Below are 17,513 nucleotides of genomic sequence, written 5' to 3' on the forward strand. Positions count from 1 at the left end.
GTGGCAGAAAGAGAAAATGTAGCTTTGTCTACCACTGACTTCAGTCCCACCCATGTACATCCACCTGATTACACCAAGGGAATGTGGCCGTTACAAAGAAGCAAAGAGTGATAGTGGTCTTTGTTTCCTATCATGTCTAGTGTGATCCTTATACAGTACCGCAGTTTGTCGTTTGCTCTAATAACACTGTTAATATTTCCGATTCTTAGAACATGTATCTGAAAAATTTAAGTTTGCACCTATAGAGAGCCTGCTCAGGAGGATATTTTGAGAGATGTGCTGAGCCCTGCTCTCAGCTTCGAATGGCATTCACAGAAGGCATGGAAAACAGGAATGGGGTTGTGCCAAGTGACCTCATCATTGACCTCCACAAGTTCAAGTGAAAGATGTATACAGCTGTATGAATTTAATGCCCTGCTCACACCTTCTGTTGAACACACTGAAATTGAGTGGGACCAATCAGTTCAATCCCTCACCCTGTTTAATGAATGTGAGAATAGGGCTCCACTCTCCCATATACATGGATGTTAACAACCTCCTAGTGATACAGCAATAAAACTGCTAGCACATGTACAAAGCTAACAGGATCTGGTATGCTTTCAAGCTGGATGGGGGACTGAATGTTGAGATTGCTGGCATTGCAGGGGGTTGGGCTAGATGACCTTCAGGATACCTTTCAACTCTATGATTCTATGATAGACACATAGAAAGCAGAATCTCAGAATTGTAAAGACACTCATGACATGTGAGAACCTGTACCCACCCAAGGTCTCCTGGACCATCAGAGTGTGTCTTACCTCCTGCAGAGTCCATTACTCTGAAAAGTTGGGTACACTTTTCAATACTGTGTTTGATAGGCTCTTTTTATAATTCTGTTGCACACAACTCCAATATCTGAGAGGTGTGTGATTCCATGAGTGCTTATCCAGGGTATGTGTTTCCTTTAGAATGAGGGACAGTCGAGACTGTGGGGTCTTTATGATATATGGTTTATTCTCTCTCTCTCTCTCTCTCTCTCTCTCTCTCTCTCTCTCTCTCACACACACACACACACACACACACACACAACCCGAACCTATGATGAAGGGGTTCACATCATTAAGACCCGAAGAGGGTTTTGCTTCTCCTTATTGTTTAGTCGTTTAGTCGTGTCTGACTCTTCGTGACCCTATGGACCAGAGCACTTCTGCTTCTCCTATTTCAACAGGCTCTTTTTATTGCTCAGTCTCCCGGCTGCCCAACCTACAGCCTGCCAGCTTCTACCTTTAAGCTCACATTGCATGGTGAGTTCCCGCCCCCCACCAGGATAAATAAAGACACGAGACACCATAATTTAAGGTTAATTGGGCGAATTAGGCCACAACTTTTTGAATTCAGGTATGAGAGGCATTGGCTTAGGCATTGGTCCTAACGACTATCCGGCTCCAGCCCATTTGCTGGAGACACGGGGAAGGGTTAACACTATATTGGGGGAGTCTCCTGCTGAGGCACGTCGACTAGGAGCTCTCCCGGGTCACCGCTCTGGGGTGTGCCTTTGGCCCATACCTCCATAGGCTTTGGACAGGGCCACGCCCCCCGGAGTCCTTTAACGGACCACCCTTCGCTCGCTGGGGGGAGGTGATGGCGTTCCTCCCCCCCACATCCTCTTAACCCCTTCTTACCAATGCCTACCGCCAATGCCAAGAAGTTGTGACGAGTTGCTACGAGGTAGGCGAAAACCCAAAAGGCCAGAAATTGCCAATTGGGAAAAATTCCTACCTTGCGGTGACAGACCGAAGTCCATAGCAAAGTCAAAGACCTACCTAAAGCCTACTTAAAGGGAGGGAGGGTGGGAAAATGTGAGGGCGAGCCGGCGAAAAGAGGGCGAGCCCCCTCCGCGCCGGCCCTAAATAGGGCAGGCCATGCCCCCCCAGCCAGCCAGCTGATTGGCTGGCTGGGGGGGCAGACCTGGCCGGGATTCCCCTGCTCTCGCGGGGGCTGGAACCAGCCCCCGCTCACGTGGGGTGGGCGTGAAGCCCGCAACCCCACCTCCTGGGCATGCCGGAAGTGGCTTAACTGTGCAACTTTGGCCTTTGTCACCATCCTATTTGTCTTATGGCACAGAGACACTCCCTTTGTTACCTTAATGGCGCATACTTAGAGAGCCATTATTTCATCAGGAAGCTAGCCAGGCTGTTCCAGGAATTGAACCTATGCTGATCCCAGGAATTAGAAGGCGGTTCAGACATACAGCCTACTTCCCCAACACATAACAATATAGTGGCCTCTTTCCTCTTCTGCACCTCTCCTAGCTCACCACTGGAACTGCAAGCCCCAAATCCTTCCCTTCCCTTCAGACCCCTAGCTTCTTTATGCTAAACATACTCTCCTTATCTGGTCAGCATTTTAAATGGTCAGCATTTTAAAACAACTTGCCAGTCCCAGACTGAATTGCAGAGCTGAACACAGCTATCAATTGTATTGCATCCTTCTCCAAATTCTACAGTGAAGTTTTGGATCAAAATGAATATACTGTATGTACCGTATTTTCAAAAAAAAACCCCACTGAAAAGCGTACAAAAATAGACATGCATATAAAATGCATACACCTTACATACAAAATCTGAACTGCAGAACTTTAACTCCACTTGAGTAATTTCTCTAGTTTTTTTTAATTTTTCATCATTTTCTAATATTCATACTTTCTCCTTTTTGAGCTTCTTTGTACATGACCCAATTATTTTAGCTTGAAAAGAAGCCACCTATTGCATATAAGCCATGTATACATTATACACTAAACTGTCCAAAATCTAATTGCACAAAACCCAATTATTATAAATACATACATAATAAATCACTTGGCACATGACTGAAACTCATAATTAAAATTTGTGCAATAAGTAAGTCATGTGAAATTAACTTTTATGTGGCATTCACTTATTATGTAAAATTCAGTTACACAAGGCTTATTTTACAAGAGCCATTAGTTGCACAACTTATCTACTGTATAACTAGACAGGTTTCTATTTTTCCAGCCTGGGCTGCCAGCAAATAATGTCTAATTCCTTTGAACAGTGTTGAAAGTAAATGAATCACAATGGTTATCTAGCACATTTCATCCCATGCAAGGGGCTCCCTACTGCCAGAGAAACTGCACAGCTGTTTGTAGACCACATTTTTAAGCTGCACAGGCTACCGCAGCAGATTGTCTCTGGCACAGGAACCCACTTCACTGCTCAGTTCTGCAAGGCATTCAATGCAGTGGCTGGAGCTGAGCATCTCTTCTGCCCACCATCCAGCTACAAATGGCAATGCAGAGGAAAGGAAATCAACTATGCAGCAATATTTCTACTGCTATGTCAATTACCAGCAGGACAATTGGATGGCATTCCTCTAGCTAGCAAAGTTGACATACAATAACTCATTGCATGCCTCCACCAAGCAAACTCCCTTGTGAACAATGGATATCATCCTCACACCTGCCAGACCCGCGGCTCCCCTCTTGTCAGTGCTGGCTGCAGCAGAGGTTGTGGAAGAAGAAGAAGAAGGAGGAGGAGGAGGAGGAGGAGGGGGGGGTTGGATTTGATATCCCGCTTTATCACTACCCGAAGGAGTCTCAAAGCGGCTAACATTCTCCTTTCCCTTCCTCCCCCACAACAAACACTCTGTGAGGTGAGTGGGGCTGAGAGACTTCAAAGAAGTGTGACTGGCCCAAGGTCACCCAGCAGCTGCATGTGGAGGAGCGGAGACGCGAACCCGGTTCACCAGATTACGAGTCCACCGCTCTTAACCACTACACCATACTGGCTCTCACACTGGAAGAGCTGGAAGCAGTTCAACAGTTGCTATGAGCGCAACTTGACCGCACCAAAGTGACATACCAAAGGACAGCTGATGTGCACAGGCAACCAGGAACTCTGCTCCAAGTGGGGGGTTGTGTCTGGCTCTCGACACAGGATCTGCCTTGGAAAGCCCTGCGTAAGAAGTTGAACCCAAAGCATATCAGTGCCTTCGAGGTGGATGCAGATCAACCTGGTAGTGTTCCACCTGCCTCTGACCTCTCTGAAGATCCACCCTGTGTCTCCAGAAGGAGGCATATAAGATGCTATCCAGCTAACCTGGGGACTCCAATCTGGATTTGTTTTGTCCACTCAAGTCTGCTGGAGCCCGTCTTTGCATGCAGTGGAAGTCCCTAACTCACCAAAGATTTCATACTCATTGGCTACCCTCACCTGGTTTAGCCGGCCAGTTGAAGCTGATGACAGATGTCTGATTATGGGCCAATCTGCCATTAAACAGCAGCAGCCCAAACACTTTAATAAATGCCTAAATAAATTATCTAATTACATCACCAAATTATGTACGGTGGTTGGAATTACAGACAGATGTACTTGGAATCTCATAGAACAATATATCCAACAAGTTTTCATGTGTCTATCAGGGAGTGATAGTCCAGTAGGTTCAATGTCTTAATGGGTGTATGTAGGATTGCAGTTTTGGATGGATTTGAGCTGCAATATAATCATACACCAACCTTATTTGGGCAGCTGAATTTATTTTTTTGATACATACAATGTATAATCTTATAATCAAAACGCTCAGGATGACAAATAGGGATTAAAACCAATAAAATAACAAAACATAAAAAAATCAACAACACACCATTATATATATACATATATATTAAAAAAAGGAAAGTTGGTTTAGAATGGGGCAGAGAGACTTAGTAGCAATAATTCATTATGAAACTCAGGGCAGAGGAATAAAATCCAGTAGTAGAACCAATGTAGAACATAATTTAAATGGCCTGAGAAAATAAAAAGGTATCTGTCTTGCTCCAGAAAGATATGAAAGCAATTGTATGGTGTGCATCTCTGATGATGGCGTTCCATCGCCAAGGGATCAATTCTGAACAGGCTTTCTCACACGGTTTTGAGATCACTTATCACTTTGATAGAGCCTTGGATGGATTAGAAGGCTGAAAGTCCAGCCTGCGTCACCACAACCAAAATCAGCTTACAAGTGGCAAACAGATATGGGCACAGTTCCTGCTGATTTTTATCTTCTTATTGCTAGCCTAGGAAGGGACAGGATCTTCCTTATGTTGGTTTCCATTAGTGCATAACATTACTTGAATCCAGCTCAATGACTTTGATAAGACAGGAAAATTGGGGTTTGGGCTTTCATTTTAATCATTAATTCACCCACTTCCATCTCAGTCATCAAAACAATTCTTTTTGCTCTAGCCTTTTGAATGACAGCAATATCTCATTTCCTTGCACCAAATATTCCTGTGAACCTTTCCTCCCCCTCCTTCTTCGGGTGACCTGCTCTCTTTCCTTTGCTGTCCTTTCTTTCATTCTTGACTTTCTTGCTCCAGTATCTCATACTCTCCTTCCTATGCTTTCCATAGCACCCCTCACACTATTACTCTTTTGCAAAACCAGAACTTTATTTCACTCCTAGCCTACCCTCTAGAATCGCCCCCAGTCTCTGGCCTGCTTTCTTTTGACTGTTGCCCTAAAAGCTTCCCCAATGTCCCACAAAATCACTAAGCTCTCTTCTTCCTCTGGGAACCTCACCTTCTCTTTCTAGTCAACACGTTTCCTTCTGAAACATCCTACTGATGATTATTTTTGGTCCTGGCAGATATATGTGGAATGCGGGCCAGCCTTCAGATACCAAGGCTTCAGAGCACAAAGGGTTTAAATTGGCATGTAGGGGAATTTGGGGCTGTGTCCAGGCCCTGCTTTCAGTTTCCCATATGCCTCTGGTTGGCCACCACAATAAAAAGATGCTAGACTAGATGAGCTATTTTCTTGTGTTAAAGGTATAAAGGGATCCAGTGAAGATGACTAGTCCCAGTTGGTATTTTGTATTGACTGAAGTTTCTGGCCAGTTTTCAAAGGCTGCCTCATATAAAATGCATCACAGTGATGCGAACAGGAGGTAACCAGCACATGGAACACTGAATCCAGACTCTCTGTCCAGGTAGGACTTTACCTGGTATGCCAAGATGGTATGAGCAGAAGAGCAATGCTACCCAGGAGTAACTTGGAAAGAGGGATACAATGGTTCATGGTATGAAAAGGTGCCCTGAGGTCCAGGAGAATCAACAGTTGCACTCTTCCTGACTCTCTCCCAGCAAAAGACCCCCATCAGGGTGACCCAGGCAGTTTCAATGCCAAAACCAGGCTTAAACTCCAATTGAATTGGATAAATAAAAAAGCCCCCCCTCAAAACAGCTGGCAAAAACTCAACTCAAGCACTTTTCTTAGAGTGAAAGATGCAGTTTCTGTGATACAAAACATTAGCCATGCTTTTTCAACAAAAGAGATGCTTGTATAAATAAAAAAATACTGCAAGACTGTTAGGAAGGAAATATATACATTTTCAAAAGAATTTCCCTATTAACTTGGAATCTTATAAAATCGTTCCAACAGTGCTCTTTGTATGCTACCTGGCATTTTTTGGTGTTTATCTCTGAGATCTTCTATTGCTGTCTTTGTCTGAAAAAAAAATCCAGAAAATATCATGTTTATTTTTATATAACCTCAGAATATATAAATGCAAGTGTAAGTATTTAACCCTTCTACACAACAGAGTGGCTGTGGACCCTAGTAGGTCCAATTTTTAAGTAGAGCTCTGTCACTTAATATTCCATGCAATTCTCAGAGGTCATGTGTCCTGTTGTGTTCCATCTTTTCTCCCCTCCCTTTAATTTTTTTTAAAAAAATGCAAATTACATTTAATTTATGAGGAGAGCAATCCTAAATCCAAATCTACCGGGTGGAGAATGGCATAGAAGTGCCCCTTGTCCTTAGATCTAATGATCTACCAGTGGAGAACCCATGTTCACCATAGAATTATTCTTGTTATTGTTATTCATTTATTTATACCCTGCCTTTTCCCCTGACAGGGACTCAAGATGACTTACAGATATCAGAAAGAAGCAATTAAACATTGATAGAATTAAAACTCTCTGTCTCTCAAATCTATTTAAAACAATAAATCCAGCATTGCACCAGCCCTTTCTTTCATTAAAAGCAATCAATTTCAAGAGGCCTGTTGCAATGAAAAAGTCTTCATCTGCCAGCAGAAGTACAACATGGAGGGAGCCAGTTTAACTTTCCTAGGGAGGTAGTTCCAGAGTCCAGGAGCAGCCATCAAGAAGACCCTCACCTGAGTCCCTACCAAGCAGGCCTGTCAGGGTGGCAGGACCAGGAGAAGGGTTCCCCCTGAAGATCTCAAAACTCAAGTTGGTTTGTATAGGGGAAATACAGTCAGCTTGGAACTAAGCCACTTAGGGCTTTATAGGTCATAACCTTTGAATTGCACCCAGAAACAGACCGACAGGCCAGTGAAGCTGTTGTAGCAAGGGAGTTGTATGTTCCTGCTATACCCATGGAAAACTCTATTTGCATAGATGTACTACCAGTGATCTTCCAGTGGTAGCTGTCATTAGGACTGGAAACAGAATGTTCCAGGGAAGAACCTCAAGCTGGTACAACTAATTATCTTCTCACTAAAAACAAAGGAAGCAGGGAGGAAGACACAAGTGGGGTGGAAGGAGGTAAGTTCAGCACCGCCCCACTTTCTAGCCTGGTTGCTCCAAGCCAGCAGGCCTTTAAAGGTGGAATGCCTCTCTCCACCCCTTTCCACGTAGGAATTCACACCAGGAGACCTAATTACTCCTACTGAAATTAATGGGAAAGTGAAACTAACCCCACAATCTTTCAAAATAAACTTGAGGAAATATTTTCCCCTGTATAATCTAATCTATTTTTAATGTCTTTATACCACTATAAAGCACACTGGAGGACACCCTCCCGAGTTTTGTAATTTTCCCCTTTTCTCAAATTCCCGGTGTGCACAAAAGAACGCATCAGAAAATGACAGGAGAGGCTCACTGAAACCCAGAAGACAATTTTACCGTAGGTTAATTCTGTTACACTTTCTCTGTCTTCAGGCAAGTGTTGATACTTTCACTGTGTGAACCTGAAACACTGGTTTCTTATCTGTAATGCTCTTTTGAAAACCAAAAACCATATTAGGCAATTGGGGTACGCTGGGTCCCTTCCATTATTTTCTATAAGCCCAGTATTTTACCTCAGCATTTTTTGGCCACTGTCATTTTCTCTTCCGTTATGTCCAATATTTCAGCAATGCATCTCTTCTGTTTTCTTCCCCAGGACTTCCTGATACTCCAGTGAGGAGTTTAAGTGAACACCTATACATGTCTACTCAGAAGTAAGTCCAGCTGAATCGATCTCAGGTAAATGGGTGTAAGATTGCATCCTAACCATGTAACCTTATGCATGCCTACTGAAAAGCAAGAAACACTGAACTCAGTAAGATGTACACCCAGAAAAGTGTGCATAGGATTGCACTCCCAGAGTACTACATTACGCATATGCCTTGTACTTTAGAACATAGGTATTAATAAAACCTAGTACACCAAACTTACCTTTTCAACTAGTTCTTCAACTGTTATATTCGGATCATAAGGAATGGGATCTCCTACATAGGAGCAAAATTTGACTGGAAACCCTCCATATACAGGAACAATTGGCCATCTGGTACGTTCATACAGCCACTTAAATGGCCCTGTGTGTAAATTTTTCAAAAATTCTCATTTTTAATATATGGTAATATGATATAGTCTTAAGAATCAGAAGAAGCCTTAATAATAGATGAGCAAAGGCCATGCAGTTGGTGCTAACTGTGCAAAAGGTATGTCTAAATTGTCATGCACAATAAGCAGCCTCAACCCACTGTATAATTATACATATTTTAAACCTCATTGATTTCAATGTGCTAATGTGTGCACAAATACATACTAGACTACAATACAAGTAAATCCGCATTACCCGGCCATGGACCAGGCACAACTGGACACCTAAACAAATTCAAAGAAACTGAAGAGGAAGAACCACACAAACAGAGATGGAGCAGGTAAAGGAAAAAGAGCTAGGATAAGACAGTGTGATGCAACGCAGAGAAGGATGTATGACAGCATAAAGTTCAAGATGACAACAAAAATATTCCAGGAGAAAAATTCTAAACACAATTATACAGAAGCCCAACTGAAGCCAGTGGAATTTACTTATGTGTAATGTGTTTAGCCCTAGGGCATAAGCTGATATGGGAAGATGCAAGGGGAATCAATCTTACATATTTTTCCAAGTGCTCTGTATCCTTCCCGAAGATTTTTTGTAAATATAGGGATGATAGGCTGAGGAAGGTGGGAGAAAAGTAGCCACAATTAGGGCAGTAGTTCAGCCTCCACTACTTAAAGATCTTGTATTGATATCATAGTTATCCTCCATGCACAAAAAGGAAATCATCTCATGGATGTTATCTCCATGTATAAAAAAAGGTGTTGTATGGTAAGATGCCACAATTCTGAAACCAGTTTTCCAATGAAACTTATCACTTCACCTATGTCTCTCAAAATTTCAGCATCAGTATTTTAAGCTCATTACATAAACTGAAATCGACACATCTCAATGTAATGATAAACTATGGTTTAGTCCTTACATTAATAAGCTTTGGCTTTTTGCGTTATAATAATTTTAATAATAATTTATTATTTATACCCTGCTCATCTGGCTGGGGAAACCCAGCTACTCTGGTGCATCTGTGAGATCATCAGAAGCTTTCACTTCATTGTCAAGTAAACTCTGAACTATGTTTTATTGAAACAATGTTTGAAGTTTAACTAAACAGCTTACCAATTTCAGGCATAATGCTACATTGAAGTTTGTTAAAAATGAAAGCGAAAGCTTCCAGTTTCCCCCTCCTAGTTGGGGAAGGGGAGGGACAAGAGTTTGAGACTCATTCACATACTGTAGTGATAAAAGTAATGTCACTGCCAATGAAAATTAGAGCAAGTTACTCAGCAATTTAATACTAAGAAAATGAGTGGGTGAGAATATTCATGCATCTGTTTGCCGTTTTGAAAAAAGGAGGGGATTCCCTTTCATTAATCATCCCAGGGTGCGGTCTGGAGCCACATGAGACCACCACCTTGCTGAAGCTGAACTGATGTGTGCCTGGCCACCACCCGGGAATCACATGGGCACCACCCAGGGTTACACGGTGGAAGAAAGGTGGTATAGAAATGAAAGGAAATAAATAAATTATATTTCTTCAGCTGTCGTGGGGCATGAGCCCAAAGATAAAAAACTTTTAAATCTCACTGATTTCCAGTGGGAAAGAGTTAACTCTCATTTCTTTAACTTTCTTATGCCCCACCTAACAAGTTTTTTGAAGTTAGAAAATATCAAGTGCATAAGACAAAAGGAAAAACCTTTGCTTTAAGGATCCAACCCCCTCCCCTTTGGATCATGTTAATGTATTTTACCCTCCACAAGTAAGTTTAACTTCCCTCTAAAGTTAAATGCATCTGGTGCACAGGCACTGCTGGTCATTGTCCTATTGAAAGGTTGTAGCCTTTATCCTGTTACTAGTGTATCAGGTGGAGTTGTCCAGCAGATGAGATTTCTCATCCCATGACACGTCCAGACAACCTGCCAGCATTTTCTCACCACACATGGATAAAACGGTTGTAGCATCACTGATCTTTCGAAAGGTTCTCTTACGGCTTTGCTGCAAATGCGTTTTTTTCAGGGACACTACAAAAACCAGAAACACACACTTCAAATCTACAGCACCTGGCCACTCACCACTTTTGCATCTCTGGCCACGTGAGCAAAGCCTTTGCGGCTACCCCACAAGAGACTGTAGTTTTCGTCACTAAAAAGTGCTTCTCGGGCTCCACCTGGTAAGACTCCAAGCAAGTATCCCTTTCTCAGAATTTCAACACATTCCTCTCTTCCATCATGTGTAAGGCCATGTACTTTATAAAACAGTTTGATACCTGCAGGAGAAATACTATGTTAAAGGGAAAACACACTCTATAAAACAAGTACATCCTGCACATTTTAGACATAAAAAAATGAACGGTTTGCCATCTTTTATGAAAGATAGGTTCAAATGCAACAGCACAATTTTATACACTTCCACTCAGAAGCCAGAACCAGAGTTCAGTGAGGCTCACTGCCAGGTAAGTAAGTGTAGGACTGTAGCCTAAAAGTTGGCATCTGTCTTGTATGTAATAAAATTAAATTATGTTTATCAGTTGTGGACAGAAAAGGCATGAGACTGCAGGGCTAACAGAAAGCATCCATTTGTGTTTCTGAGCATTACATTAATTCATCCATGCAAACATGCAGCTTGTTGCACATCCTTTTTTGGAACACCAAAATCTTTATAGACACATTAAGAAACCAAAGCTTGATATATTATTCTGCTCCCAACATCTAACATTTAATTTGAAAGCAAATCTACACGCCATTCATGCAGCCTGCTCCTATGTAAATAACTCCTACTGAGTCCAATAAAAGTTACTCAAAATTAAGGGCAAGATCCAACATAGCATGAGCAGCATTCAGTAACATGAAGAAGCTTCACCTTCCTCAGCTGTAAAGCCTCCCACATACCCCCATAATTTGCTCTGGAGGATCAGAGGATCCTCTGAAACAGAATTTATGGGCATTTCGTGGGCTAGGGATGTAGACAAGAAACCCAAAATCCATTGCGCACCATTGGATGTTGTCCTAAGTTTCCAAGGTTTTCAGCCTTAGATATTGCAAATGGATTACCAGGGCTTAATTATGCATACTGTATAACAGTGTTCTGAAATGTGTTTTTATAAATGCATTAGATTCCAATGTTTCTCTTCCTCTTTCATCCAAGGCAAATGTATCAAACATAGAAACCCACAGTTAATTTAACAGCACAGCTGCCTCCCCTCTCTAACACATAATCAGTTCTACCTACTCTGAGAGTGCTCCTTAGCTACTTGACAGAGAGAAAGTGGGTCTACAGCCATACTATCCTAAACACGACCAATCTTGTCTGATCTCGGAAGCTAAGCAGGATCAGGCTTGGTTAGTACTTGGATGAGAGACAGAAGGGGATGAGAGACAGGGAGGGGAGCACAAGCACACTGACTCCTGCAGTACTGATAGTTACCTTGTTGTTCTGGAGGGCACCATCCCACACATAGACACAAGTACACAAATCTCTTACTAAACTGAGATTTTCTTTAATAATTGATACTTAATAACTGAGTGCTGAGAAGCTGAAACAAATCACTAAAAATAAAATGTGTTCATTCAACACTTACATAAACTAGTCATATCTAAAAGCTTTCAAGGTCAAAACTTATTTTCTGAAAGAGGCAAACAAAAATATTGCTCTTTAAAATAACAAATTGGGCTTCATGGATGTGGGCTTAAAACACACCAACAGCAACAACAAAAACCCCGCAAAGGCAACAAGACTTGAATCAGCAGGCAGCATTCAGGTAGTTAGAATACACAGCGGTACAAGACAAGACATTATAGTTAGGCTTTGAAATTTAGAAAACATAGGAAGCAGATTGTTTAGAAAAGAGGGGAGAAGGAAAGGTATTGGATAAGGAGAGCTGAGAGCTGGCAAACCAGCAATGGCCCCAGGGAGCATAGAAAGTGAAATACAGTGGTACCTTGGTTCTCGAACGGCTTAGTTGTCAAACAAATTGGCTCCTTAACACTGCAAACCCAGAAGTGTTCCAGTTTGTGAACATTTTTGGAAGCCAAACGTCCGACATGGCTTCCCCTTGAGTGCAGGAAGCTCCTGCAGCCAATCAGAAGCTGTGCCTTGGCTTTCGAATGGTTTTGGGAGCCGAACAGACTCCCAGAACGGATTAAGTTTGAGAACCAAGGTACCACTGTATCCCTTTGGAGGAGTCCATCATTCGTGTTCTTTTTCTATGTGCATCTTTCTAGACTTTTCTTGTAGTTTTATCAGCAGGTTAGCACATCTTGTAAGGCATCTTCTGGGCAGTATATGCAGTTAGTTATTCTTGGTTTGTTGAGGCAAGTAATTGAATCCTTCAAATAACTTTCCAGGAGATACTACATAAAGCGCTAATCTTGGCCTATTTTGTATTTTCAGAGGGGTACTAGACACTGAAAGAGCCATCCTAGACATCCCCAGGTTATAGAGAAACCCTAGTCCTTGGGCACATCTGGATAAACCTATATAAATGTAGAAGCAAACTAATGCCAATGTAAACACAGCAAGTGGAAATGTCAATTATGACATACCTAGGGACTTGACTGGGGGTTTCTAAAATTGCCCCAGAGACTGGTCATTTCTAACACTGGTCCAGGCAAGATGCATATTATTTCCTATCAGCAGTGCAACAGTAGCCAGATATGCCTGTGTTTCAGGACTAGCATTTTAAAATTATGGTGTACATTTTAAAGTTTTGCAACACAATGCACATGCACACCCACTACATTTTACCTGGTATTTTGGAAAAATGGTAATCAACCACTGATTGGCAGAGTCTGCCTGTCTGCAAATAGAGTCTAGATACAAAGTAGAAATAGTCTAGAGGAAAGGCTCCATGGTAAAATACAACAAGCCCTGGTCCTTCTGGTACTTTATCCATCCCGTGCACCTCATAACCTGTTCAAAGCACAGAATACAAGAGTTTTAGCATTGCTTCAATCAAGCCCCTAAGATTAGCAGAAAGCAACAGAAGAAATTGCAAGGAATGTCAAATGTTAGTAGAGTTATTGCAGTCAGAAATGGACTCCAAATTAATTTTTTAGTCTAACAGTGTTGAGTAGCCTGCATTCCCCTATTTCACTACAATGACAGTCGAATCAGATGATACTTTAATTGCACAGTGAGCACCTACATCTGTGCTTAAAATAAAATAATAATAATAATAATAATAATAATAATAATAATAATAATGATGATGTTAGATTTCCATTGTGGTCCTTCCTTTCCCAGCAATGATTTTGACAGGTATGAGGCTTAGGGCAGAAACTTCCACCAGTAGCTCCCCCCCACCTCATTGCTGGTATTTTTTGGATTGAGAGGCAAATGCTCATTGGCATTGTGGTTGTTAAGGGAAGGATTTAACCTCCTTCCCACATGCTTTGGTCCCAATTATCATCAGTTCCTGTGCCTGTGATTAATTTCTTTAAAATTCAGACACAGTTGCACACTTACCCATTTCTACAGCTCATGAAAGGTGAGCCTGGAGCTCTAAAGGAGCTGTTGGTTTTGAAATGAAAAACTTCACTCAAGGCTTATAAAGGACCTACAGGGCTGGATGCAACTAACCTGACACTCTAGTGGAAGCCACCACAAGGGCTTCTCTAGTGCAATGGGGCTTTCCTTGTTCTACTTCCACCAATCTACTCTGGAGGGTCGAAAGAAGCCCTGGAACATCATGTGTGGGGAGGAGAGGAGGGATCATTCCAACTGGCAGGCAGAAATACTTGTGCTGACAGAGCAACTGTAAAAGCCCAACAGTGAATTCCTCTCAGACACTTCACCCCTTCTTGCTTCTCAGCCCAGTCATGATCAAGGCAGAAGCTTACACACCTCTCAAATAGCCAAAAGTACAGCCAACTGGGCAATCTGCTGACAGGTATGAAACTCCTTTTTGGCTTGCCATCTCCCCTGTTTCCATGGCACTTGGCTGTTTGCATGTGAGGGGTGCTCTGAGAGCCAGCCTAGAACCAAAGAAACTGGAATTTGGGGCTTCTAGTCTGGGAATGGGGATGCCTCGCCGTCACAGGTGGTGCACAGACCTACTGCTGGGTATCTCCACTGTTCCACCCTGGGAAGTGAAACCCACTGCATTTGCTGAGACCCTATATTAATGTAGCACAGGGACTCTAGATGTATCTGGTACACATCTTGTGGTGGTTTGAATAATGATGCTTTCACTTCCAGGGATGTCAGTACTTTTACTAAATTACCATTCCATCATGTAAAAAAAAGAAAAGATTTTAATGATGCATAGAATCTTCATACAATAATGATAACCCAAGTCCCTTTCCATGTAGTCAAGTACCAAAGTGCCATAAAGCAGAGCAGAGGGAGAGAAGAGAAACAGGGCTATTCTGTCACCTCTTTGGCCCTTCCTCAAGTGTCACTCATTGGCAGCCACTCTTATCAAGCTACCTTTCATCCCAGCCGGTTACTGCAAGAAATGTAACTGTTAGAACTGATACTTGACATGCCTTTTAACTATTCCCTCCTCATGCCTTTTTCCTTGTCTGTTTTTGTCATTTGAAGTTGTGTGTCTGAGGAAAAGGACGGCTTTGCTGGTGACTGTTGTAAGCCACTCTGGGAACATAAATAAATGGATGTCTACTCACATTTTCAGCTAAAGTGCAGGGTATAAATAAATAAATAGTAGCTAGATAGAGGTCTACTCCTAATACCCATTGAGTTCAATATGGCTAACTCTCAGGTGAGTATGAATAGAATTGTAGCCTAGTGATACAATCCCATACTTATTAGTAAGAACCAGTGAGGTCAGCAGGACTTCTTCCAGGTAAACATATAAAAGACTGCTGCCTACGCAGTTTTAGGTAAGTCAATAATTCTACCAGTTCAGCTTACAGGGCTGTTGTCAAGCTTACTGAGATAAAAGTATGCAAACACTTGAACTGCATGATACAAGTGAATATTATTAAAATCGATTTCTGCAGTATTTCTAACAAAAACTTTAATAAATAATACTTTTAAAATTCATGATTAATAAATAATCCTATTACCCAAGTTGTCCCTGTGCAATTTGAAAGGGGGAGAAAATGGTGCTTACCATGCCACACTGTGCCATACATGTCCCAAAGATAAAGCACTGCCCTCCTTCCAGTGTCCCATGACTTACTGAGATAATCATCTCCTTTTACCTTAATCTTTATCTTGTAAATATTCAGAAGAAAATTAGAAAGGTAAATACATCCAAGAATGACTAAGACAGGTGACAGCAGAATTATGAATGGTGTTAATATCACCAAGAGGTACACTGTATAATCTGTGAAAATCCCTAGATAATTATTTGGATACATCCAATTTTTCAGGAGGTCCATGAGCCACGTCACTTCTTCTTGTTCAAAATAAGAAAATGAACTGATCATCTTCAGTCTAAAAATTTTGAAAAGCAACTTGGCCGAAAAAGAAGTTTCTTAATGTTGGCCCTAGATATAGAAAAGAAACTTGCGGTTAATGCAGTGCAATTATCACAGCAGGTGTCATGTTGCCAAGAAAATCAAGGCCATTTTTAGGACTGCCAGGCCAGGAGTATCCCAGACCCTGACACTTCAGTGCCCAGCCCCTGGTGATGTCACAGGGCAGCCTTGCAGATAGAGGCTAATTGGGAGAGGGGGGTAGAGAAGGGCAGATCACCTCTATTTGCACCCAGCTGAAATTTGTAAACTGCACACACAGTTTTCTTAATGTTTTGCTATTGTTCTTGTTAATTATTATTATTGTTAATAATAATAAACCCAGCTGGAGATTCAGACCTTACACCTGCCAGCTGGAAGAGGCCAGGCAGGCCAACTGGGAGGCTTCATAATAATCATAAAACAATTAAAACTAGTAATAGTAATATTAAACCCAGCTGAAGATTCAGGCCTTACAACTGCCACCTGCAAGCCGCCAGGCAGGCCAACTTGGAAGCATCATGTCTGACGTGGTTTGTTATCCCTTTTCGATGGTGTCCAATTTCAACAGCCCCAGCCAGGGAACGGATGACCGTGCAATGCTACACGTGCCTACTCGTAAGTTACTCCCACTGAGTTCCGTGGGAATTACGCCCAGGCTGGTCTCAACCTGGTTCCTGAGCAGCCGCCTTGCGGAAACGGCTTCCAGCCCGCACCGCGTCCCTCAGGTCCCTGTCTCTTTCGTTCCGCCTCGGCATCCCTCTCTCTCCGAGCTGGGCTCCTCCCCGCCTCCCTCGCGCCAGAGGCCGGCCAAGCTCCCCCTCGGCTCCGCGAGTGTCGCGCCCTCGCCGCTGACTCACCTTCGCGCGGCTTCGGATCGCGGCGCTCCATCAAAGGTTCAACCCCACCATTCCTGGCGCGCGGCGGAGACGCCGAGGCGCGCGCAGGGGCCTCGCCAAGTGGTTGTCGCGCGCTTGGGCCCAGCGCAGGTTTCTTTATGGCGGGGCGGGGGGCAGGTAGGGGAATTTGCAGGCCGGTAGAGAGTGTGTGTGTGTGTGGGGGGGAGCCGCAATGCAGTGCGACGTTACGCGCCGTCGTCGGGTTGCAGAAGGGGAAGGAGACGTTCTGAGGAAACCTCTCCTCACAACCAGGGGCAGCTGCGCCTCTCGGCAGCTTCCCAGCTTTCCTGTTGCGTCACGCGCCACTGATACGGCGGAGAAAGGCTTTGTGTGAAACATAATATGAACCCCCCCCCCCTACCCGCGCTGGGCTGTACCACTTCAGAAGGCAGGTGGAGGTTGGCATCTTTCGGTGCCCCTTGCAGGGGGGGAAAAATCATAACATAAGAGGCGGATTCAGCCCAGCCTGGTCCCCATCCCACTTAATTGGCATGTAGCTGCTCTGTAGCATTGAAACATACCTGCAGCCTGAAGTGGTCCTGCCCACGCAATGTATTGCCACAGGAGCGGCAGAGCCAATAAAACAACAACTGAGAATAGA

At 43.0% G+C, this 17,513-nt stretch overlaps 1 protein-coding gene across 4 annotated transcripts; it reads right to left on the reverse strand.

Moving 5' to 3' along the window:
• Positions 1-4,514: 4,514 nt before the first annotated feature.
• On the reverse strand, positions 4,515-17,258 carry LOC128417446 (transmembrane protein 68-like). Of its 4 annotated transcripts, none has more exons than XM_053396124.1 (7): positions 16,874-17,258; positions 15,668-16,046; positions 13,339-13,503; positions 10,668-10,861; positions 9,154-9,214; positions 8,447-8,586; positions 4,515-6,488 (listed from the first exon to the last, which is right to left on the reverse strand). In XM_053396124.1, exons 2-7 carry the CDS (start codon positions 15,984-15,986, stop codon positions 6,390-6,392), a joined length of 978 nt encoding a protein of 325 aa, XP_053252099.1. In that variant the 5' UTR covers positions 15,987-16,046; positions 16,874-17,258; the 3' UTR covers positions 4,515-6,389. The 4 variants fall into 4 exon arrangements, with proteins under 4 accessions (XP_053252099.1, XP_053252100.1, XP_053252101.1 ...); XM_053396125.1 differs by lacking the exon at positions 16,874-17,258 and adding an exon at positions 16,684-16,829; XM_053396126.1 differs by lacking the exon at positions 13,339-13,503 and having other exon boundaries at positions 16,874-17,254.
• Between the last annotated feature and the right edge of the window lie 255 nt (positions 17,259-17,513).

The sequence above is a fragment of the Podarcis raffonei genome, chromosome 7 (genome assembly GCF_027172205.1).
Source record: "Podarcis raffonei isolate rPodRaf1 chromosome 7, rPodRaf1.pri, whole genome shotgun sequence".
Classification (NCBI taxonomy): domain Eukaryota; kingdom Metazoa; phylum Chordata; class Lepidosauria; order Squamata; family Lacertidae; genus Podarcis; species Podarcis raffonei.